Here is a 23,145-nt window from a genome sequence, read left to right as displayed (position 1 = left end):
ACCCCAAGTGGATAAGACAGTAAGTACAGTCTGTAAAATATTTGAAATTCGTCTTTTCCGCTGAATCTTTGACCTTCTTTTGAAATTATATGACAGATCTAGACTTAGACTAGCTACAGTTTTTAATTGCAGCGCATAATCCATTAAAGGAGCTTTTAAGTAAAAGTTAAGATTGCCATCCAGCTAAATCGCAAAGCCCTCACAACGTGTCCCCAAATGTGCCTCCAAAAAAAAACAGCTATCTCTCTGTACTGAAAAAAAGTTGTGCATGAATATAAAAGGGAGAATTCAGCAAATCAATAAACACATACCGGTATTTTTCTCTCATTTTTTTAAAGATTGTCATGCATGCAGGTTAGTGCATGTCTCTTGAACTGGTCAATTATTTTATTGGAATGCAGAAATCAGTATAAATTTCACATTGATTTTAATATGTGAAAAAGATGGTTTTCAAAAATATGAATGCATGTTCTATACCGATTTTATATATATATCACAAAAATATATAATACATAAGCCGGTGAAGGACTGGCATACACCAGGCTGGGCTTAAATTGGTCCAAGAGCAGTAGCAGTACCAGAAAGCAGTGAGACGTATTGTTATTCTGGGTTGCCTCAGTGGATTAATAAACCATCAAAAGGAGTCTTCTTACTTGGACAACAGACTTCTTTTGCTGCATACAAAATATGCCCCTGTTGTGTCTGTGGCTTTTCACTTTGGATGTTGGACTATGACAAACAAAGGGATCCACTACATATTGTATGTGTGTGTGTAAATATTAAGCATTGTGGTTGATGTTATCAATTAATATGTAATTCCCAAAAATTTTATTTATGGTAGTCTCACTTTTATTCTTTTCAAAAGCTAGTCTCAAAGCGTTTTAATGGCTCAAATTGTATACATATTTTTTTACAGAAAGTGTGCTTCCTGCACGTTTCAATTAAAATCTAAGACAGCCCAAATAATCCCACTTAAGGCACATTTATTATTATTATTATTATTATTATTATTATTATTATTATTATTTCTACACATTCTTCTAATATTGCTTGGAGCATCTCAAGGGGCTGAGATGCCTGCTGAGGACGCAGTAGAAGATTATTGGAACCTTGCTCCGTACTGTTACGTCACTCACATGCGACGGTGTTACCGTTCGCTCCAGTTGCAAACCCGAGCATCGCATCTTGGCGCATCGCTTGTTTGATTGTTTTTGTCACGGAGTTCACTGAAACAGCAAGCCGCAGTGGGAGGAGTGAGGCGAGCTCAGGTAATTGTTTAAAGATGGTTTATGTTTGCAAATGACTTGTTGAGAAGTAGTTCGCTCTTTGGGGGGTTCCAAACATTTAAGAGGGAACAGGCAGCAGGCGGGGCGACGGAAATGGTGCAGAATTCGGAGCTAGCAGGATGGCTAACGTTAGCATGGAGAAGGACCGACGTTCATTTAGCAGCTGCGAGCTTTTGCCACAATTTAAAACCTATTAATCTTTCTTATTCAGACAGTTTATTGTGTCTAGGCAGTTTTAAAGGTAGGTGCGTGTGACCTTCAAGTATTAAACTGAAAACTTCATGCACACTTAGTGCTTAAAAGCGTCTCGTACAACACGAAAACATCAAAGGGAATATTTGTGTTATATAATGTGTATATTTGTTAGGGTTATTTTTAGAGATGTCGTTTGAATTTCAGATTTAAATTCGATTCAGTTTTAAAGTCATGCAAACGACAAATAGTTAAATTTTAATTGCCGCTGCCCAATAAGAATATTCCCTCAGTGCATTTGAATAAAATTGTCAGCAACGAATAAATCGGCATACGTTGATTGTAAGTTAGTTTATCCAGACACTTTACAGTTTCCCTGTGTAAAAAGTTATTTGTGTTTATTTACACCAAGTTACACTGGTCTCAAGCCAATCACCCCACATTTCCCCTCTTCTTTTGTTTACTTTTTCTAAAACTAACAATGCCGTTCAAAACCATTGCATTTCAATTCATTGTGATTAAGTTGTTGTGAAATATCCCAATGAATTACTCTTCTTGATAATTACAATCATAGATTCTCAAACCTGAAACTGCCAGCGCTTGCTTTGAAGCCATTTAAGTGTAATGACTGTCTTTGAGGCGCCCACGTTGCTAACCTATGAAGCCTAGAGTGTGTAAGCTTTGTCCTAATCTAATAAAAATCTTTGCATTTGTTATTTGGCATAAGAAAACTTTATGGGATCCAGTTTGAAACTTGTATTACATGAACGGGTCAAACTTGGACAAAATTATTTTACACTTATGTTACATTTTATCAAATGCTGTTTGTGATGCAATACAGTAAACCTTTTGTTTAATTAATTAGAAACCACAAAAGATTAACCTCGGAGCTTCGCTGAGGATGTGGCAAGTCAACAAACCCTCTTTTTAGGCCTTGCTGCCCTGCGTTTTATGCGTTTCCCTTTCGCCACACATCTGACTTGAATAAGTGCTTGATTAACAGACTTAGTGCAGCTTTTGGTGGCATGCAGACGAGCAACTTTCAATAAGTTGCTCTGGAGCAGAGACGCATCTTAAAAATGAAGGGCAGCGATCCCTGAAGACTGGGTTTGAGAAACACTGGTTTAGGTGAAGACTCCATCAACTCTTGAAGTCATAAAAAAGCAGTTTATTTGCAGTCAAAACTCACCTTGGCTTGTGAGCTTTAGCAGGTTACAAGCTGAAACGTCTTTGACTACATCACCAGATTTTTTTATTATAAATAAAGCAATTTGGATTGCATTTTTGCTTCCTCTAATATCTTAGACACCATCATCTGTCTCAGCTGTGGACAAATGCTGAAGTGGCAATCTGTCCTCCTGCCTGGATGTCTCACTTTCATTTAGAATGTTTTCATGACATGTGCTAGTTACTTAACCACTTTGCAATTTTGATAATTGTATAGTTTGGTGGTACAATATCTGCAAACCAAGTGTCTATTCTTATAGGGGGCTTTGACAGCCAAGAATTTAAAATGATTTTCTGTTGTTTTTTTTACTCATGATCTATTGCAAATAAATCTGTTACCTACCTTCGGATAATAATGTCTATCATCAATTTGTTCCTCAGAGTTTTTGGTTGGTTTGATCAGGAGTCACAATCAGTCATGGTTCATGTCATTGAACCAGGAAAGAGAGGGAGAGCATTTGAATTTAACATAACTTAAATGTTGCATGCAGGTATTTGACTACTAACTTACACAAATATAAGTATTCATCTACAAAAGCTATCCTGACATGCAATGGTTTTTAGATATATAGGCAGGAAATTATTTGATTTGATGGGAACGACAAGTTTGATCAGGGCAGCTGCTCCATCTTAGGACTACAGATTGATCCAAACATGGATCAGAACCGAAATATACAGAAATGTGATGTATTATTTGTTTTAAAAAGTGTAAAATCTATTTATACGTAAGGGTTTATTATGGCTCACTGTTTCTATCACTCGTGGCAAAATCCATCTACAAGAATAAATAAGCAGATAATACACATTTTTATTGTAATTATAAAAAACGTGTAATAAAATTAGACGTGCAGTTAGAGATGGACCCGGAGCTTTCTGTGCTACTGACCTCTCCACCCCGAACCGAGACCTGGATTTTCAAAATAAAAGGGGCGTGTTCCGATGTGCGTTTGGAGTGTAAGCTCGTATCTTCTGTTGTTTGCCGCACGACCTTTCGGGAAATCAAAAGAGCTGGGTGGGGCAAAACGCCTGGGGATAGCAGTCGGAATGCGAAATATGTAATTTAGAATACGCTTCCTGATTATCAGAGTCAATAATTTTCCCTTGATGTTTAATGTTATTGTGAGACCCTGAGCTCACCCGGTGAACGTCCTCTGCCTCGCTCTGAGTGCGCAGTGCTTATATCCGTAGGGGAGGGGGGGACTGGCGTGGTCACATGACCCGCAACAGAAACCTAACTTTTACCAAGAAGAGAAAACGAAACTTAACTTTCTCCCACGTTGACCCCCGTTCCTTTCTTTTTCCTATTTCTCCTCATGTTCTGTGTAGCATGGTGCAACATTACCGTCATCCATGCAGTATTTATAAGCGGGCTTTGGAAAGCTGCGGACTTTACTGATCTAACTCTGAGATGATCCAGCGTGTTTCACTCTTCATTTAAGCTATTTAGCGCCGAGATTTTATTCTTCTATCTGTTCCGCGCTTATTTTTCTTGTGTGTAACCTTAGTATTGTAATTTATTTTATTTTATTTTATTTTTGTCGAACAGTTTTAATAACTTGAGCATTGGAAGACCAAAAACTGAAACCAGCAAGCCTAAACGTGACCAAACTGTCTTTTTCCTCTGATCGTCTGAAGGTGAGATTCATAATCACATGTACTAGTAGTGGGAGGCCTTGATCATAGACTGCTGTGCTTCTACAGCCAGGCTGCATAGAGACTATGCAGATGTTGATTCGTCACTCTTTGTTCACAAATCTGGCCTGGCTGTAAGCATAGAGACATGTTCTGTCTGAAAAATACATAGTTGTATTTTTGGCTGTCACATGTTGCCTTGCATCAGGATCAAAGTGAGTCAGCTCCAGCCCATGTTTGGCTCCCAGGCTGCCGCCCCCCCCCCCATGTCGCTGCTTGTTACTCTGATGAACCAACACACTGTGCTCCATTATTATGGGCCTGCTCGGCTCGGTGCTGACCACACCACAGGCGATGAAACCTGACTCAGTATTGGGTGTCCTCTTGTTGTCGCTGGCTGATGCAGACATCATTGAGTGTTGTCGGGTATGACACCGGACGCGGAATCGATGTTTATAAAAATCCGAACCGTGCGATTTGAAATTCAGATCATAATCCCCGGTGTTTGTTTCGAGGCAGAGAAATAAAGTGTCTGTACAGAAAATGAAAAGTTGCTGGATTATCTGTTATGTTTCTCTGAATCTCCATTACAGATTTCAAGCCACAGCATTAGTTTATAATGCTAGCAATAATAAAAAGCTGCCACAAGCAGTTTTGAATTATTAAACCATTCGCTTTCACCTCGGGATTACCTTTCAACGTGACACAGAATGATGACATGTCCCTCTGCTGTCTCTTTGCTGACTTACTGTGTTATGATATGAAAATAAATGCAGTACAGATTAACCTCTGCATATACTCTTCGACTGTCTATGTTTACACCTACTCAGATTATCCACTCTGTGGTGTGCTGCATTTCAGGACAGCAGTGGCGTCCTTGGAGTATAGGGTGTCCGACTTGTCCAAGGACACTTAAGCAGGCTGAAGGGTTGCTCACTGATGTGATGGTTTCTTTTAACCTTTCTACTTATTATGTCTGTTCTGACTTTGTTTTTCACTTCCAGCGTGTGTCCATCCTGAGCCAAGGCTCCATCTTCTGTGATTTCTGTTGGAATCCAAGTGCTTGGCGTGATCCTTAAGCTGAACAGAGAGCTGCTCCGGCCCCCCTTTTTAGCTCAACCCCTGCGCTATGAGCAGAGGTAGAGGAGGGCCTTACAAAGAACATTTCTACAGGCGCCCACCTCCCCACCTACAGGCCAAGGAGAACTACTACAGACCAGTTCAGGCCCAATTTTTTCATGGAGAGAACCCCGATCTGATCCAAAACCTAAATTACTACAACCATCCTGGAGGGGCCCCTCAGCCGCCACCTCCTCTGCACCCATCGGCTCCCCCTGAACCAAGCCACATTAGATTGGCTGCTGCTTCTGACTACATACATAACCAAGGTCAGGGCGGCAGCCCAGCTCCAAATTCCTTCCTTTGCAAACAAGCTGAGTTTCTAAGAGGACAGAGCACCGAGGCGCCACAGTTTAGATCCAGCCACCGAGGCGGGGGCGCACCATTCAGCAGGCCACCTAGTTCTCCATACCAGGCACCATCAGGCTATATTAGACATTCAAACCCAGGCAGCAGTCCTAGAGGTCGAGGGGGCTTCAGCCCAAACCAGATTTTTCGATACTCTTCAGGTCCAAGAGCAACTGGAGGGGCCCTGGGCCCTCGATTACAAAATCAAAACCAGTTTCAAGGCAGAACCAGCTACAATCAGTCATCCAACAGACAATGTTGGCCCCAGACAGAGTCTCTCTGTGACCGTTTTCATAATCTGTCTCTTCAACAAGATCAGTCTAGCAGAGGTAGAGAGAGGTTTGACAGATACCCTTTCCCCAGCAGCTCAACAGAGTCGAGGTTCGAAAGAGTTAATATCACCTTTACGCCAGATATACAGGAGCAGGTGCACAGAGCTTTGGCTGCTTTGAAGTCAGGTGAGAGGATCTCTGCTAAAGTATTAGCTAGAAGAATCCATTTACCCAAAAAGACAGTAAACAAGGCTCTCTACTCTTTGGAGCGGTCACACAGAGCTTATAAGCAAGAAGTGCTACCTCCTCTGTGGAGTTTGTACAGGGCGGAAGGAGATTACGTCTCTGACAGCAAAACTCCAGCTTCATATCTGTATTTTGGTCCAGAACATCCACAAACAGCTGAAACAGAGGCTGACCCAGAAAAGGAAATCAAGGGGCAGGTCAAAGAAGAGGACTCCGATACAGAATCGAATTCTTCTTACAGCTCGTCTTCAGAGTCTTTTGACTCTGAAAAAGCTCAGTCTGCGGCAGAAAGTCAGAACGAAAAAGATCGTCCAAACACAACCAGCTCCACCCATCAGGAGGCTACTTGTCCCATCATGGCAAACAGCAAAGAGCAGGTTTTACAATTTCTTCTAGATGTAGGAGAGGCAACTGCTCTTGTCATAGCCAAAAATCTGGGTCTTAAAAATGCCAAGCAGATCAACCCCACCCTTTACGCTTTGGAGAAGCAAGGTGAAGTCAACAGGGATAGCGACGTCACTCCTCCAAAATGGATGCTTTCTGCACACCGCAAAGAGAGGATGGAAAGGAGCTTAAAAATTGCAAAGAGTGCCTCAGTTTTTGGGAGTCATATGGGAATGGAAATCTTTAAAGAGGAGGATACTGCAAGCGCCGATTTCCTATCGACCTTACCTCCTGTACCAGGACTTGAGCCTTTGCCACTGTTGGAGGATTTGCTGCCAGAGCAAAGTCAAAGTATTGAGGTACGACAAGATTAATCCTTTTTAACATTGTTATATTTTTACTTTCAAGGAATATTCCAGAGTTTCTATTGTGAGGTTCTGTTGAAAGGTTAAATGCTGATAAGTTGATCCTGTGGAAAATTAGAGAGGCCAAAGCAAAACATTGCCTCTCCCTCTTAAAACAAGTTTCAAGTTATGTCACAGCTGTTTAATTTTGCCCAGTAGTAGATTTTAGTTAATTTTTACTAAATTTATAAACTAAAACCTAACCCTCTGTTCCTCATTTCCATAGCTACCTGTGTTGTTAAGTGAGGACAAAGGTCCTGGCGAGCAACTTTGGGCCTCTGATGAAATCCCAGAGTACCTCAATGCAATCCGGCGACAGACCGACGCAAAGAAAATGGCAGAACAGCAGGATGGTGCTGTGGGAACCGTCGCTGTGTCGGTGGCTGCACCCCCTCCTCAAAATCTGCGGGCCAAATTACAGGAAGTGAGGCTGAAGAACCCTGTCAGCGGCCTAATGGAGTATGCGCAGTATCTGGGCCAAAACTGCGAGTTCCAGCTCCTCGACCAGTCGGGACCCTCTCATGACCCGAGGTTAGTCAGTCGACCTTTTAAGTGAGCATGTCGCCTTTAGCAAGAATAATCCGTTATTTACTTGGATATGCCTGCGTTAGAGTTGGAAAAATAAGGTCTGGATTGATGCTCGTTATCACCAGGAGCAATGTGAGATCCATCATTTTAGTTTTGTGTTTGCACCTACGTTTGTTTATCTCTTTGAAGTACCTCTTAAAATCTTTGGAGGGAAAGCCTGCCTCCAAGAATGAAAACAACTTAATTGTTATTCATCATAGGAGCCGGTGTCTTCAGTTAATCATATATTCAGGGTTTTTACATAGTCTGGAATGAAAAATAAAGAAAAATGTTTATACTTTTCAGGCTTTTCCCCCCTCTTTTTTAAGTTTCCTTATGGAGAAAACGGCAATAATGCACACCTTTTCTTATTTTATTTTTGTTACATTTTACCCACTAGTATTTTTGTTCTTGACTTGCTCACTAAATGCACACTCAAAAAGGGCTATTTCACTCCTTTTTGAACATCAAATTCATAGGTTTATGAAACTAGTTGTTTTAAAAATAGTAAGCAATACACCCAGCCTGCTCTATTTTGGTATTTCACTAACAAAATAAAAAAAGTCAGCCTCTATCATGAAATCCCAGTCCATTTTGGTAGATAAGAGTTGTGATTTTGAAACAAAGCTACTGTTACTCCACAAACAGAACTGTGAAACGATGCAATACCATGTTTAAAAAGCCAGAAGCCAACATCAGCAACTTGTTTTTGGATCTATGGAAGCTATAGATAAAAAACTACTATGCAAGCAGATTGAGGTGATCATTCTGATCTCATAATTTTGAGAAAGCATCTTGAAAAAATATTAACATTTCAGTGTGGAAAAGCATTCAAGTGCTGGATGTCGATAGCTTGGGTGTTTAACGTGTTTGTGATTTTCTTTTTCTTTTTTTTTCTTTTTTTTTTGCTCTGGTTAGATTTCGCATGCAGGTGATGTTGAATGGGAAGCTGTTTCCCATCGCAGAAGCTTCCAGTAAGAAGGTTGCTAAGAAGGATGCTGCAGCCGCCGCGCTGCGCATCCTTATCGGAGAGATTCAGGGAGGACCAGGTCCGCTGGAGGAGGCAAATGCTGCCGGTGTTGACCAAATGTTGGATATACTTCCAGACACAAGCGTGAGATTTTTTTATTTATTTATTTTTTTTTACTTTGTTAAAATAATTTCTTTATATAAATATAACTATATATAACAAGTTATTTCCCCCGTCTCTTCACCAGGGTTCAGTTGAAAATATGTCAGGAACCTTTGGGTCGAACAACGTCGAAGTACCAGGGGAAGGACCTCGACAGCCGCTGTCCCGGTCTCTGCCTGGTGGGAAGAATCCAGTGTCTGTGCTGATGGAGTACAGCCAGCGCAGTGGAAACTCCATCGAATTCATCAACACCGGGCAGGCAGGCCCACCACACGACCCAAGGTTCTGGCTCCTTCATTTCTATTTGAAGCAAATCTCCCTGCCGAGTCCGGAGGTTAACTTCCTCTGCAGTCACACATTTCAGCCTCATAAAAGCAGCTATCTGTTAAATCTGTTTGTAACACGTTAGTCATCTGATGGAGACAATACCATCTTTATCTATCTGGTCTTTTCATCCCTTTAAGCTGAGATGGAATGCCACATTTCATCCTCTCTTTGCTTGCTGTCTTTTCTTAAAAAAACAAAACAAAAACAAAATCAAGGCATCATAAGCTGTAGAGGTACCATGAGTCTAACTCATTTGTTTTAAGTCTTTGACGCAAACAGGAGTTTTGTATGTTCTTGATTACCCCATTTTAACCCTTTCTGTCCTACATCCAGGTTCATGTTCAGAGTGAAAGTTGGAGACATGACGTTTGCCGAGGCCTCAGCACCAAGCAAGAAGGCAGCACGTCAGCTGGCAGCAGAGGAGGCGGTTAAAGAGTTAATGGCTGATGGAAAACTGCAAGTCAGCAAGGTAATAAATACAGGATGTTAAAGACCTCATATTATTATTCTCATAAAGTTGTTGAAAAGTTAAAATCAGTGGGGGTTTATTAAACAGTTTCCAAGTTTTGAATGTCCTGTACACCACTGTTCAGTCTGCCATCTGAAAATAAAAAAAGGGAATTGAACAACTGCAAACCTATATGGGCTTTTCTGTAGAAGCACCCAGGAAGAGTTATAGAGAGCATCCACTCTGGTGGAAAAATGTATAACTTCCAACAGCTGATGGAAGTTAACCGGTTGAATCCAGAAAAGTCCTGGGAGAAAACCAGTTAGATGTTGCCACAAGCTGGTTTTGAGGTTCACCTTTGTGCAGGACAACATCCCCAAACATGTAACCAGAGCCGCTTTGAAGAGCTGAGAATCTCTCATAGGACACTTTCCATACGGTATTTTGAAGGAATAATGATGCAACACTTCATTCTCTAGATGTGCATACCTCATAGAGACATACTAAAATAAATGCCTCGAGGCTGTTGTTCTACAGGTAGTGGCTTCTACACCATGATATAAACGTAAATGCACACCACACTTCTCAGATCTTTAAAATCATGCGTCATTTCTTTCATGCACCTCTTCTTCTGAGTCTGTTGAATAAAATCAGAGTCAAAAACACTAAAATTTCTAGATGGTGCAATGAAAAACTCTGAGGGGTATAGTTGCTTTATAAGGCACCAAACACTGTAATAAACTATATTTATTAAGGATATGATGAAACCTGTTCCCCTTGCCGACTCTTTCACATCTCCTCTGCCTCGCCCCTCATTTCTCTCTGGTTTCTTACAGCCTCAGTTGCCCCTTGGCCCGTCCTTTGAAGGAGACGGAGGTGCTTTCAGAGCAACCTGTCCTTCGTTGCCTCCTCTAACTGCGAGTGAGTTGCAAGCTGCCCATGAGGCAGGGGTCGGGGACCTCATCAATCACCTGAACAACAACGCCGTGTCAGGTCTGTTGGAATACGCCAGAGCTCGGGGCTTTGCTGCTGAGATCCGCCTGGTGAGCCAGTCTGGACCTCCACATGATCCTAAGTAAGTGCAAACGTTTTTTGTTTTCAATTTTTAAAAGCTTTAAAAAACATTCAATCAGAGAATGTAGTTTTTCTTTTCTTAGATCTATGCTTAGTTATATACGTATTTCTTTATAAGACTTTGAAAGGCTCTTCTTATTGTCTCTACTCCCTGCTCAGGTTTACCTACCAGGCGAAGCTGGGCGGCCGGTGGTTTCCTCCAGTTTGTGCCTCCAACAAGAAACAGGGAAAGCAGGAAGCAGCAGACGCGGCACTGCGGGTTTTGATTGGAGAAGCTGAGAGAGCAGCACGCACCGGAGAGCTAATCCCAACTGAGGTATCTACAATTAGGACACAGAAATTATTGAGCCCAAAAGTAAAAAAAATAAAATCTTCTCCAGATTCACAGGAGTTGATATTGAGCCAACATCAACTCCTGTGATGTTGTGCAGAAGTCAAGTTCTGCACAACTTGCTTTTGTTTCTATAATCGTTGTTTCTATAATCGTTGGATTATAGAAACAAAAGCAAGTTGTGCAGAACTTGACTTCTTTCTTTCAAAATTAAATATATTAACCCACAATACCGGGGTGGGGAATAACTTGCTAAACTTTTCATTTGTTCTTTAATGGATAGTTTATAATTGTTCAACTTGGAAACTGTTATGAGAATGAAAATATACAGTGTTGACTTCTGATATAAAAGTACACTTAATAGACAAATGTGAATGAGTTTAATCACTTTAGTAATTGAACTTTATACACACACAATAATTTTACTTTATAAAGAGAATTGATTCAAACCCTCTGCCCTGTGCTCCTCCACAGGTTTATATTGAACCTTGTTGTCATAAACACACTGGAATCTTCCAGGCAATACATTCCCACCCGTGATTACGCCTCAGGCCAAATGTTAAAAAAAAAATAGTGTGGTGGAAAAGTAAATCTTGTCATCCCCTTTGCAGCTTAATGCTTTGACTGACTTTATAAAAAGTGGTGCTGAGACTTGTGCAGACACATCCATCATCTGAGGCCCTGAGAATACTATCAGTTTCCCCAGAAACCAACACGTTAGCGTGTAATTAGGGTTGAAGGTACAAGTTGAGGCTAATAGTTTTGATGACTCAGAATTCTTACCGCAGATCTGGTTCTGCAGTTATTTCTTTGGCTACCGCATGTGCTGATAACCCAGTTAACATCAGACGGATGCCAAGGATTAGTCATCACTGGAAAATCGGTAGCTCAACACAACTGTGACACTTTAAGTGTGGCTAGGATCAATCTTGTTTTCCTTCATTAATGATGAATGGTGTGCTGCTTAGTTACATTCAGAAACCACATAATCTGCAAAAATAAATTACCTACTGTTAATTGGACAACCTTGCCATATGAATGTGGTTACAGCTTCACATGGAACCACTAGAAATGACCAAACGGCAGACCGGTTGCCAAAAGGGATGTAATGCCTGTTGACATACTGTAAATAGATTTTCTGATGTGGCCTATTCAAGTAAAGGCTGCATCTACTTTTTTTAAGCCTACCTGATCGTATTCTCTTTGTCTGCACTGTAAGTGAATGAATCATATTCACAGATTTCTGCACAGGAGAAGCAAAGATGTGTAAATAACCTGAAAATAATTTGTCTGAAGTAGGTTAATGGGTTGTGTGTGTGTGTGTGTGTGTGTGTGTGTCTTCAATACACAAGAAATGAATCACATGTAGAAAAACCTATAGTTTAAATAGCTGAGTTTCTTTCTTTCTTTCCAGCTACCAGTAAGTGGCAGCACTTTGCACGACCAGATAGCCATGTTGAGCCACCAGCGTTTCAACGCCCTGACCACCCGCATCCAGCACAGCCTTCTGGGACGCAAGATTCTGGCCACCATCGTCATGAGAAGAGGGGAGGGACTGGGAACTGTCGTCAGCCTCGGAACTGGTAAATCCCTGACCCGTAACAATCGTCGGGTTGGATGTAAACAAAATGTTGTCCCTGCATTTTTGCCTGTTTTGTCTGTTTATTCTTTGCTTAGAGGAATTTAGTGTAACAAATAAGACAGAACTGGGTCACAGAAGAACTGAGAGGCGTTTGGTTGTCGTGTTGGTTGACACTGAATGTTGTTGTTTTTTCTATCAGGAAATCGTTGCGTTAAAGGGGAGGAGCTGAGCCTCAAAGGGGAGACAGTAAATGACTGCCATGCTGAAATCATCTCCAGGAGAGGATTTATACGGTAGAAATTGATACCATGCTTCTTCATTGATGTTTCTCCCTCATTTCTAAAAATACGCTCTCCTCTCCCAGAACCAGCCTGCGTGACTTTATTTTGAGATGTAACCCGCCATCTCCTTTCTTCTCAGGTTTCTGTACAGCGAGCTGCTCAAGCACTACGATGGAGCAGACGACAGCATTTTTGAGCCCGCAGAGGAAAACAAACTCAAGATCAAACCTGACATTACCTTTCACCTCTACATCAGGTCGGGACATCTTCCAAAGCCTTTTTAGTCTGGCACGTTTGTGTTTCATTCTGAATGCCTCTTAACTTTGGTTAATGTTTTTTCTGTCCTTTCCTGCACAGCACGGCACCTTGTGGGGACGGAGCTCTGTTCGATAAGTCGTGCAGTGAGGCAGGAGATGAAATCGAGGGCCACAAGCCGCTTTTTGAGAATGCAAAGCAGGGCAAGCTTCGTACTAAAGTGGAGAATGGTGAGACAAAAGTGCAAAATGAAACAGACTACGTGGGAAGCTACAGTGGACAGAAAAAGTCTGCTCTAGTTAACTTACCAGGTTTTTGTGGTGTTAAAAACAAGTCCAATAGAACTAATTCCTGAATACTCCCTGTTTGTGTAGACCTCTATTGCTATGGTGTGTCTCCGCTCACAACAAGAGCTCGCCTCGGACTGGTCCGTTCTAAATATTCAATGTTATTCTGATGTAGCCATTTTTTAAATTAGATTTTCTGCTGAAGGATGAAGTCCATTTTCAGCTTCCAAGCACAATACTGAAGGTTTGCACCTTCAGTTGGTATTTAAAACTTTTCATGATTCGTTTCACCTTTACTGCAGGCTCCCACTCTAGAGGCAGAGAATCGGCCATGAAGCACGATTCTTTCACTACCACGATTCACTTGTGGCTGTGTTTTGTGCCAGACATGCTTTTTTTTTGGAATCATGGCCAAAATGTGTTATCAGGTCACACTACATTTCTCATATGTCTTTGTGGAATTTAGCCTTGCTTGGCAGTTTTTGTTTGAAAGAAGTCTTCTATATTGTTGTGGGATACAGTTACATGCAGTTTTTTCATCGGTTTTGGTTGGGTGTCCAGCTCCTGGCAATATAACTGGCAATATATGTTTTCCTCTTCATGACTGCATTGTTTGTTCGGTGTTGTATATTTTGCTTTGGATATTCTCTTATTCCTTTCTCCTGACTGACGCTTTTTTGACACTAAAATCCCTTTGATGCTTAAGAGGCTCTTTCCAGATCACAGCATTTTCTCAGAGGTGCAACAAAGTAAATTTCAGGAAAACCTTCTAGAGCGGCTCAAGTTTGTTTTGGATTATTCTGAGCACAGGGGGCGTTTAAATTTATGCTGTCGCATTAGCCGAGCTCTTTGCTCTTTGTTTTACCCCTAGAAGATTTCAGTTTGTGTTTGACTTCAGCCGTACAGGTCATTTGTCAAATTAAAGGTGGAAACATGTATCCAGGTCTCATATTTTACGTCACAAAAACATGCTGTTTTAACAGGCAGCCACAGCCCTTTCATATCTACTCTAAGACATTTTATTCATATCGAAGCCCTGCTTCTGGTTTGTTTGGAAGAGATGCAGCTTCTCTCTCGTTGTGTGCAGGTGAGGGGACCATCCCAGTGGAGTCGAGTGCCATTGTCCCCACCTGGGACGGCATCCAGCACGGTGAAAGGCTGCGCACCATGAGCTGCAGTGATAAGATTCTGCGCTGGAACGTGCTGGGCCTGCAGGGGGCACTACTCTCTCATTTCTTGCATCCTATCTACTTAAAGTCCATCACCCTGGGTAAGTCATGCTGCTGGACGACCGTCTCAGACAACTATTTGTAAGGTTTAGCAGTAAGTCAGATAACACCCACTCTGACAGATTTATGTCTTCCATCATGACAGGCTATCTGTACAGTCATGGTCACCTGACACGTGCGGTCTGCTGCCGGCTGGCCAGGGACGGCGAAGCCTTCTCCCACAGTCTCCCTCCTCCCTTCACCCTGAACCACCCGGAGGTGAGTATCCAAGTTGTTCTCAAAGTCAGGACACAGACATAAATCAGAAACACGGAGGTCATTCTCACTAAATTAATTCATTAAGCTGCCAGCTCTCCTATTTGTGCCTTCACAGCTGTTTTTCATTGTTCGTCGCATGTAAATGGGTCTCATCCATCAATTAACAAAAAGCAGAAGGGTTCCTGTTGTGCTGCCAGGAAAAAAAGTCCAAAATCCAGTAGCTGGCAGTTAAGCTCATCGCTTGCATCCTTCTGTTTGCTGAGCCTGTCATACATATCAATTAAGATCTAATAGGCTCCACTATTAACAATTAACTATCACCCCACATCTATTGGCACCCCTGACTGTTTTTAAAACTCAAAATAAATGAGTATTTTACAGCTGTGGTATAATCTGAGAAAGAGAAATAGAAAATTTATTTAAGTGCATTTATTCAACAGTTGAGGGAAAAACACGTTAAAACATTTTTGACAGTTTTTTTTTTTTTTTTGAATGAACATTGTTCATTAATGTTCATTGTTAATAGTTAGGCAAAATATTTTTATTTGCATCCCATGGAATAAGATGGAAAGAAGGTTTTGCCCTTAAAAACCTGAATTATGTGTAGAATGCCCTCTCCAGAGTGACGAAAATAAATATAATTAAATTCTTAGAAATTAAATTAAAACCTCTTTATATGTCGCTTTTTAGAAAGGAAACTAAGTGCTTTATCAGCATTTTTTTCCTGTCATAAACTCAAAATAAACATAAAAATCTTGTAAACAAATTTGATAATTCAAAGAAAGTGCAGCAAGATAGGATCTAGGGATGAAATGAAAACAGATTTTAACTTGCCTCTCAAAAAGGTCAGGAAAAACACGCCGTGTATTCAGAATGTCAAATATGAGACTGAACTGGAAACAATGGATGCGTCTCGGGTCAGTTAAAGTTCAACTCTGAAGGATTTTTTTTTTCCTTTTATTTTAGTTTATTCTGCTTTGTGCCGATACATTTCATAAGGCTGGAAGATGCACACTGAGGGACTTCTGACCGTTCCTCTTAATACGATCTCCACAGATCATCTCTGACACTTTCCTCTTCAGCTCTCTAAGCCCTGCGGGGCTTTTGTTCACATTCATCCATTGTTTCTCGCCAGAGCCACCTGGAGAGGAAAAGCTGAGTGCTCAAAGCGGTCCTTAGCATCTTTATGTTTGTGATGGTAGAATGGAAAATGGTTTTCTCTGTTATGTCTCCCAGTCAACCACTTGTGATCTAGATTGTGCCTTAATTGTTTCGGAGACTTGGTAACGTTGCACCTGTTCTCAACCTGATCTTTAGCTCCCTTTTCTCCCTCCTGACTGCCAGTGGCTTAGAGAAACGGCCCTCTTTGTCACATCATGCACATCTTTATACTCCCAGTGAAAAATGGAGTATGAACTCGGCAACTAAAAGTTCCTAGAAACTCTAATCAGCTTAAAGAAAAGCATCACAAAAAATGTTTATTTACTTTGCATTGAAAGTGTTGTTAGAGGTACAAATAATTATTCTCCTGGTGACTTTAGCAATTGATTCTTAACACGGGATGTTTTCCCCCCCAGTAAATAAAAGTACTTCACTATAGGTTGCTTTTTTTTCTTTAATTTTCACAGTTATATTTCTGTAAAAAGATACATTTACTTTAAGCCTCTTCACACATCTTTGCCATTAAAATAGTAGATGCAACAATCTGTTAGGCTGTTTACATCTTTTTTATTATTGATTTTACATTGACTGTTATACTCCTAATTGTGCTGAGCGAACAAGTTAAAGTTGTGTTGTTTCTCCATGTCTAACCAAGACTGCCAAGCTATTGTTGTATTTTAGTTTACATCCAAACCTTTTTTTTTTATCTCCCTGTTGAATTAAAGGTGGGCAGAGTGAGTGTGTACGACTCCACCAGGCACACAGGCAAGACCAAGGAGTCCAGTGTGAACTGGAGCTTTCCAGACCAGCACAACGTAGAGGTGCTGGACGGGACCAAAGGGAAGTTAGACGGGTATGTGTCACACTGTTACCTCTCCCGATTGCTGTACGCACCTGGTGTTTCCTGTAGCCTCCCTTGTTGTTTTTTTTCTTTAGCTAATACAATCAGAGCATCATGAAAGCAGAACCATTCTCTGGGCCAGTTACATTCAGGAGTTTAGTTGGGTTCCTACAGTCCCATTCTGTTTTAGGATTTTGCAAGCCTCATTTAAAGATTGTAATTAATACACAACAATGACTAACTCTTATTACAATAACCTGTGAAATAATATAATCATTGCCCATCCCCTCTATACCTTAAATAGCTGCTATGGTGGAAATAATTATGTGTTTGTTCTTATGCTATTGTCCCAAACACATTCTCTTTATTTACATGTAAAAGTCACTGGTATTATTAACATTTTTATGTATGTTTGTGCAACATTACCCACTTACAGTAAAAATTAGACAAATCATGATACCAGCACCACCGTGTGGCATTATTGGGATTAGAATCTCGTGAATTTTTATTTATTCCTCATTCATAATGTTGCTTATGCAAACCAATATTTTGTTTCCCTTACGTTCCACCATGTCTGTCTTTTTACATTTTCTCCATAAATACAAAGCTAAAGAATCCTCAAATGTTTCTCCCTTCAGGAACAAGCAGGCCATGTCCCGCGTGTCCAAGTCCAACCTGTTCTGCCTGTTTCGCTCTCTGTGCCAGAGGTGCAACCGCACAGACCTCCTCTCTCTGCCCTCCTACGCTCAGGCCAAGACGTCGGCCGTACCCTTCCAACTTGCCAAGCAGCTGTTCTTTGAAGCTCTCTGCATCCACGGCTACGGAGCCTGGATTGGCAAGCCGCTGGAGGAGAAGAGCTTTGAGGTGTCAGAGGGAACCAGAAACAATGGTGGGAGCGTCCCTCTGGGAGTTGGGAACAGTAAAAACGGAGGGCTAGTGGAGTACAAGCAGGCGGAGGCGTAGATCCGTGCAGGGGGCTTAACTTCAAAAATCTTATTCATCTGTGGGAAAATGGTAAGAAAGCGTAGATTAGGGAGAGAGGGGCGGGGGGACAGAGACATAATAAAGTAAAAGTACAATCAAACAGCACAAAGCCAGTGGCCAGATCTGTGTCTTCTGATGGAACATGGTTGAAGGCTGCAGTGAGATTGATGGGAAGGGACGGGACGAGTCAAGGGCAAAGCCTGAAGTATGAATGAGGTCACAGTTGACAGACGGAGCTGGGTAGAGGTCCAGGGGCTGTACAGACCACTGTAAACACTACATGCAAGAGGAACTTTCTGCAGTCAGTCTCCATCTCTGTCAACGCTGCACTGCTCAACTTCAGCAGTTTGTGCGCAGTCCTTTGCGTTATGTTCCAGACCTGTACTGTTAATTGTTCTATTATCGGAGTGCAGACCATATTGTGTTTTCTTTTTATGTTCTTGGAGCTGGTTTGTAAAATATGTTTTCTGTTGCTTTACGTGGAAACTGCAAAACAATCTGGACCAAGATTACTTCTGCTCAATGAATTGTTTTATTATTACCATTTGCAACAAAAGAAACCAAATAAATCTGGCCTAGTGTCCCTCTGCATTGTAGCCGTGAATATAATTCCAATTAAGGTAAAAAAGAAACAGAAAAACGCGTAATGCTCTTGCATTAACCCTCCCGTGATCTTGACGCGTTGCTCAGGAGGAGCGCAGCAAATGTGATGGTTGCAGAGGGATGCTGGGGGGGAGGGGGGGTTGTCCCGTGTTTCTCAATTCCGGTCCTCAGGCCCCCCTGCCCTGCATGTTTTAGGTGTTTCCCTTCTGCCACACATCTGGATTGAATATTTTGGTGATTAACTTCTGCAGTACATGATGGTCATGCAGTCATTTGAATCAGCTGTTCTGGAACAGAGGCACATCTAAAACATGCAGAGCAGGGGGGGCGGAGGGGACCAGGGTTGAGAAGCACTGCGTTAGACCATCAGTTCCTGAAGCCAAACAAAAAAAACCTCGGAAAAGTTCACGCGGGGTAAGTGCAATCCTGCGCAGAGTCGGACCGTGCACAGAGTAAAAACCTGTTTGGTCCAAATGACCCCGTCTCCGAAGTCCTAGGGATTAAAGTTAGTGATTTGCTCTGCAAAAATGTGGCATAGAAGCAGCTTTTGGTAAAGGTTTAAGGAAAAAGTGATCATCTTCTGCAATGAGAATTTGTCAATTTCCGATGTGCAGGTTTTGTGATTCTTTGACCTACTGATACAGATATTTTTTTATGACTGGTAACATCTGATGTAAGGAAAAAAAACCTCTTTTAAGGGGTCGTTAATTATTGATATTTGGGACGTCGCACCAATCTGGGAGATAACATAAGATAAAAACAAAGTTCATCAAGACAAAAATAGTAGAATCTTTCCCAAGTAGATTTTGGCCACAAAAGACCAAGTGTGACTGGCTTAACAAAAAGAACATTTTTCCTATAGGTTTCCAAGAAAATGTGGATCCTTAACACATATTCAAGGTTTCCAAAACCCAGCTGTTTCCAAATGTTCTGCTGAGAAAGGTTGAGAGACCTAAACAATAAAACAGAGCAACTTTGAACGTGTCCAAAGTCATCTCACTCATAGTGAATGATTCCTTTCAAATAGCTCCTTGCAACCTTTTTTTTTCCTCAATGAAATTATTCTAAATACTTTACTGATGGTAGGTGTTATCCCCTCAGTAATGGCGTGCCCACAGCTCATGCTGTTGCACACGAAGATTTACTTTAAAACTGCTTTTCCTTCATTATTGATCATTCATGTGACGGTCAGTGACAGAATATGGAGATGAAGGTAAAATATCATTTCGTGTTGGGAATATAAAATTAGTGGTTTGCAGGACATAAGTACTCCCTATGTTTAAAGTCAACTGTATGACTTCTAAAGTTAATGTTTTGTCTTATGTTAAAAGTGTTTTTCTTCATTTTAAAGGCCTAAGGAGCCTCAGCAAACTGACAGGAAGGGTCATCTTTGTATTTTCACGTTTTCAGTCACTGTTTAAACCTAAATACTTGCTTTGGCTCTGACCGGCAGAAACGACGATTGTTCTTTGTAAATACATATTTACATTAATCTCCCTTTGAGGACAAATTGCTGGGGTTTTATTATTTTAGTTATATTTGATTTGAACAATGCATTGACTTAATTTGGTTGAAAGGAGAGAAATCCTTGTTTTAAACTTACAGTACAGCCCCCCCAAACTTTAACTGTACATAGGATCAAGTTTTATCAATCAGACACTTTAAGATTGTGGTTGAAGCCTCTGTGTTGTTTTCTTTGTTTGTTTTTTGCTTATCTGATTTCTACCAGCTTGTTAGTTCCCTGCACATCCGTTGACATCTTGTCTTTATAGTTTTAATTTCCTCAGTTTAGGTAAAAGCCTTCGTTTGATTGGTCTCATCTGTCCTTCCCTTTAAACATTTATAGAGAAATTACCATGTCTCACTCTGAAACAAGTACACTATCACTGTTTCTATGGCTTATGTGGTTTGAGTCTTTCTACTTTTTGGACTTTTTTTTTTTTTTCACAAGTCTGTAATTATTGTTCTCTCGTAATGTTTTTGAAAGCCTCAAATGTTGCTTTTTAGCTTCTGCATGGGAAGCGGTTAGATCTCGAAGCGCGACTCTCTCAGGAGGACTGCAAAGTCGGGAAACGTGGCTGTCTGTAAGGGGCGCTGTTTTCTTAAATAAGACTGCTGATGCAATATATACATGAGCTGTACACAAATACATGAGTACACAGACATGCAGTGGGTTTCAGAAGCCTGAGTCTGGTGTCAGAACCTCGTTTAAGTTTGTTACTCAGACTATTTAACCAATACTCGTATGCAGATATGCCTCGGAGGTTTTTTTTTTTTTTTTTTTTTCCCAAGCAAGGAAGAGCTATGCAAGCACTAAGTGATTCTTCAGGCAGTTTTGTGTTGGTCTGCAGAACTATTAGATTTTTATCTTTGTTTTTAATTATCTTAAGCTTTAAGTTGCTGTTGTAGAACAGAGAGCACCTTTTTTTTTTTTTTTGCAACATTTAATTTGGTTCTTATATTTCAGCTGTAACAGAGGGACTATAACTTGTGAATTAAACACAATGTAGCAGTGCTGTTAATGTAAAATAAAATCATTTCAAGAATACAAAAGAAATAGAAATGGTTTTGATGTGAGACGGTGTAGGTCCTTGTATTGGACTCAGACCTCTGGATCCCACTGTATGCAACAATAGATGCTCGGAGTTTGATGGTTGTGCACGCGGTATGTCTGTGTGTGTATGTATTTGTGTTTTTAATGTATATATTTTCTAAAAATAAAATAAAATGGCTTTTTATATATTTTTTTCATGCTTTTTTTTTTAGATTAAAGTGAATTATATCTTTCTTTTGAACAATGGACTTTGGGAAATTGAGATAATAAAAATGGTAATCTGTCTCATTTATTTTGATATGCAAACTGTTGAAATGTCTAAAGTGCATGAAGCCGTTTAACTGGTTTAGAAGACTTGTTTGAAGGCAGACATTTTGAATAATCGGGTTTTAATGTCAAAGCCAACACACAAAGCAGCTTTCAAATCTTAATTTCGTTGTTATTTGCTATCTGGGGAATCGGGGAATAGTTTGTGAGCTTCACCTCAAGAATACTCGACTTATGCAGCCAGACAGTGATCCAAAGCACACCAGCGACTGACTTCAAAAGGAAACTAAAAGCTTTCAGTACGGCTTTGTCAAAGTCTGGATTTAAATTTAACTAAGACGCTTTCAAGTTTTCCAAGTACAGCGAGCCAAAATTCCTAAAGCATGATGATCCTAAGTGCTGAAGTAGAAGGCAACTGTATGTTTTGTTTCTTGAAGACGTTTCACCGTCCAACATTTGGAAATGCATCTTAATTTATTGCCTGAGATTAAAATTTGTTTGATGATCTGAAACGAAAGAAGAAATCTGTAATCTAAGAATTATTCGCTTAAGCATGAAAACCATGAGAACCAACCTTGGCTCACCCAAAGTTTCTCCAGGAGTTCAAGGAAAGCGTGTGTAATAATCTCAGTACAATGCTCCAAAGGATCAGCAGGTGGAGATAGGCGCACGCATGGAGCCCCTGGGCTTCACCATCTCAGCCACAGGCAACCATTACACTCAGAGCAGACTGAGCAACATCCCCGAGTAGATAATCATTTTATAAGTTTAGACTTTATCGGCTTGTACATTCGTGTGTCTTCATGACCATTTAAAACCCTAAACATCTGAATGTATAAAGATATTTGTTTCCCACTAATGTTGACATTGTTATATTTTTTGTATGTTAGAAACAAGTTACATTTTTGTGTGCTGCCAAGAATGTATCACAAGAACCAAGACCCATTTGACATAAAAGTGCATAAAAACAAGTTTGGAGTGAAAGGAAACCTTATGTAAAGTATCAACATAATGAAATATCCACATTATAAACCGGTGAGGGACTTCTGGGGATTTCCAGACTTCAAAAATCTCAAGGCAATTGGTTTCACTCTATTTTCTTATCAGAGTAAAGGCTCTGAATTAAAATGCGTAATTTTTCTGACATTCATTTGTTACAAATGTTGAAAAACGGGTATTGTCGTCCCTACCATAATTTCAATATGATTACTTTTGTTAGGCACAGTATCGTTCCTAAAGCTAGCAAAGGCAGCAGAGGCTAGCCGCTACAGGAAGTTAAAAATGTAGCATTTCTAAAGTGGTAAATGCTGCAGATGGGGATGGAAATAATGAAAAATAACTAAATAGGGCTGAAAACCGATCTCCACTTGTTCAAAGCAAGACAGAGGGTTTCCACCAGTTTAAAACTCCCATGAGCCACTGCTTCCAACATTGTGGGAGTGTTGTTTATGATGAGTTGTTTAAAATGTGCTATGTAGCAACCACTTTGGCAGATAATTAAATGTGTGCGTTCAGTGGTTTTTAATTCATGTGTTACTGAAGATGTTTACTATGTTGGAATCGTTATCCTATTACAAAACTCCATCATATCCACGGATGCATTTTGTTTTGTTTTTTTTTTTTGCATCTCGGTTAAATTTGATAATGATTTCTTTAGGAACATTTTCTTTCCATTTGCTTGTTGCAGAAGCAGAGCCAATCGAGTTCGAAAGCACTTAAGACAATTTTTACTCAAGAGCAGAGCTGATAAATGTAGTCCCATCAACTGCCGTGAAAAGACGTTTTCTACACCCAATCATTCGCAAAGGCTCGTCTGAGGTTGGCTCAGTAAAAGCTGTCAAATACTCATAAATG

General features: G+C 40.6%; 1 protein-coding gene across 3 annotated transcripts; it reads left to right on the top strand.

The window, feature by feature from the left end:
- Positions 1 to 1,127: 1,127 nt before the first annotated feature.
- Positions 1,128 to 21,316, top strand: adar (adenosine deaminase RNA specific). Of its 3 annotated transcripts, XR_001420787.2 has the most exons (17): positions 1,128 to 1,268; positions 5,342 to 7,065; positions 7,337 to 7,641; positions 8,596 to 8,791; positions 8,895 to 9,091; positions 9,470 to 9,605; positions 10,421 to 10,659; positions 10,818 to 10,974; positions 12,404 to 12,572; positions 12,771 to 12,864; positions 12,992 to 13,108; positions 13,210 to 13,337; positions 14,482 to 14,664; positions 14,769 to 14,881; positions 16,768 to 16,895; positions 17,522 to 19,332; positions 19,371 to 21,316. XR_001420787.2 is itself a non-coding variant. In XM_015007525.2 (16 exons), the coding sequence occupies exons 2-16, from the start codon at positions 5,467 to 5,469 to the stop codon at positions 17,844 to 17,846; spliced, it is 4,086 nt and encodes a 1,361-aa protein (XP_014863011.2). In that variant the 5' UTR covers positions 1,128 to 1,268; positions 5,342 to 5,466; the 3' UTR covers positions 17,847 to 21,316. The 3 variants fall into 3 exon arrangements, 2 of the variants coding, with proteins under 2 accessions (XP_014863011.2, XP_014863012.2); XM_015007525.2 differs by having other exon boundaries at positions 17,522 to 21,316; XM_015007526.2 differs by lacking the exon at positions 1,128 to 1,268 and adding an exon at positions 3,493 to 4,340 and having other exon boundaries at positions 17,522 to 21,316.
- The last annotated feature ends 1,829 nt before the right edge of the window (positions 21,317 to 23,145 follow it).

This window comes from Poecilia mexicana, unplaced genomic scaffold, assembly GCF_051168715.1.
Source record: "Poecilia mexicana isolate PSO_F unplaced genomic scaffold, ASM5116871v1 scaffold_16, whole genome shotgun sequence".
Classification (NCBI taxonomy): domain Eukaryota; kingdom Metazoa; phylum Chordata; class Actinopteri; order Cyprinodontiformes; family Poeciliidae; genus Poecilia; species Poecilia mexicana.
Note: the sequence above shows the minus strand (reverse complement) of the source record. Positions and strands in the feature narration are given on the sequence as shown.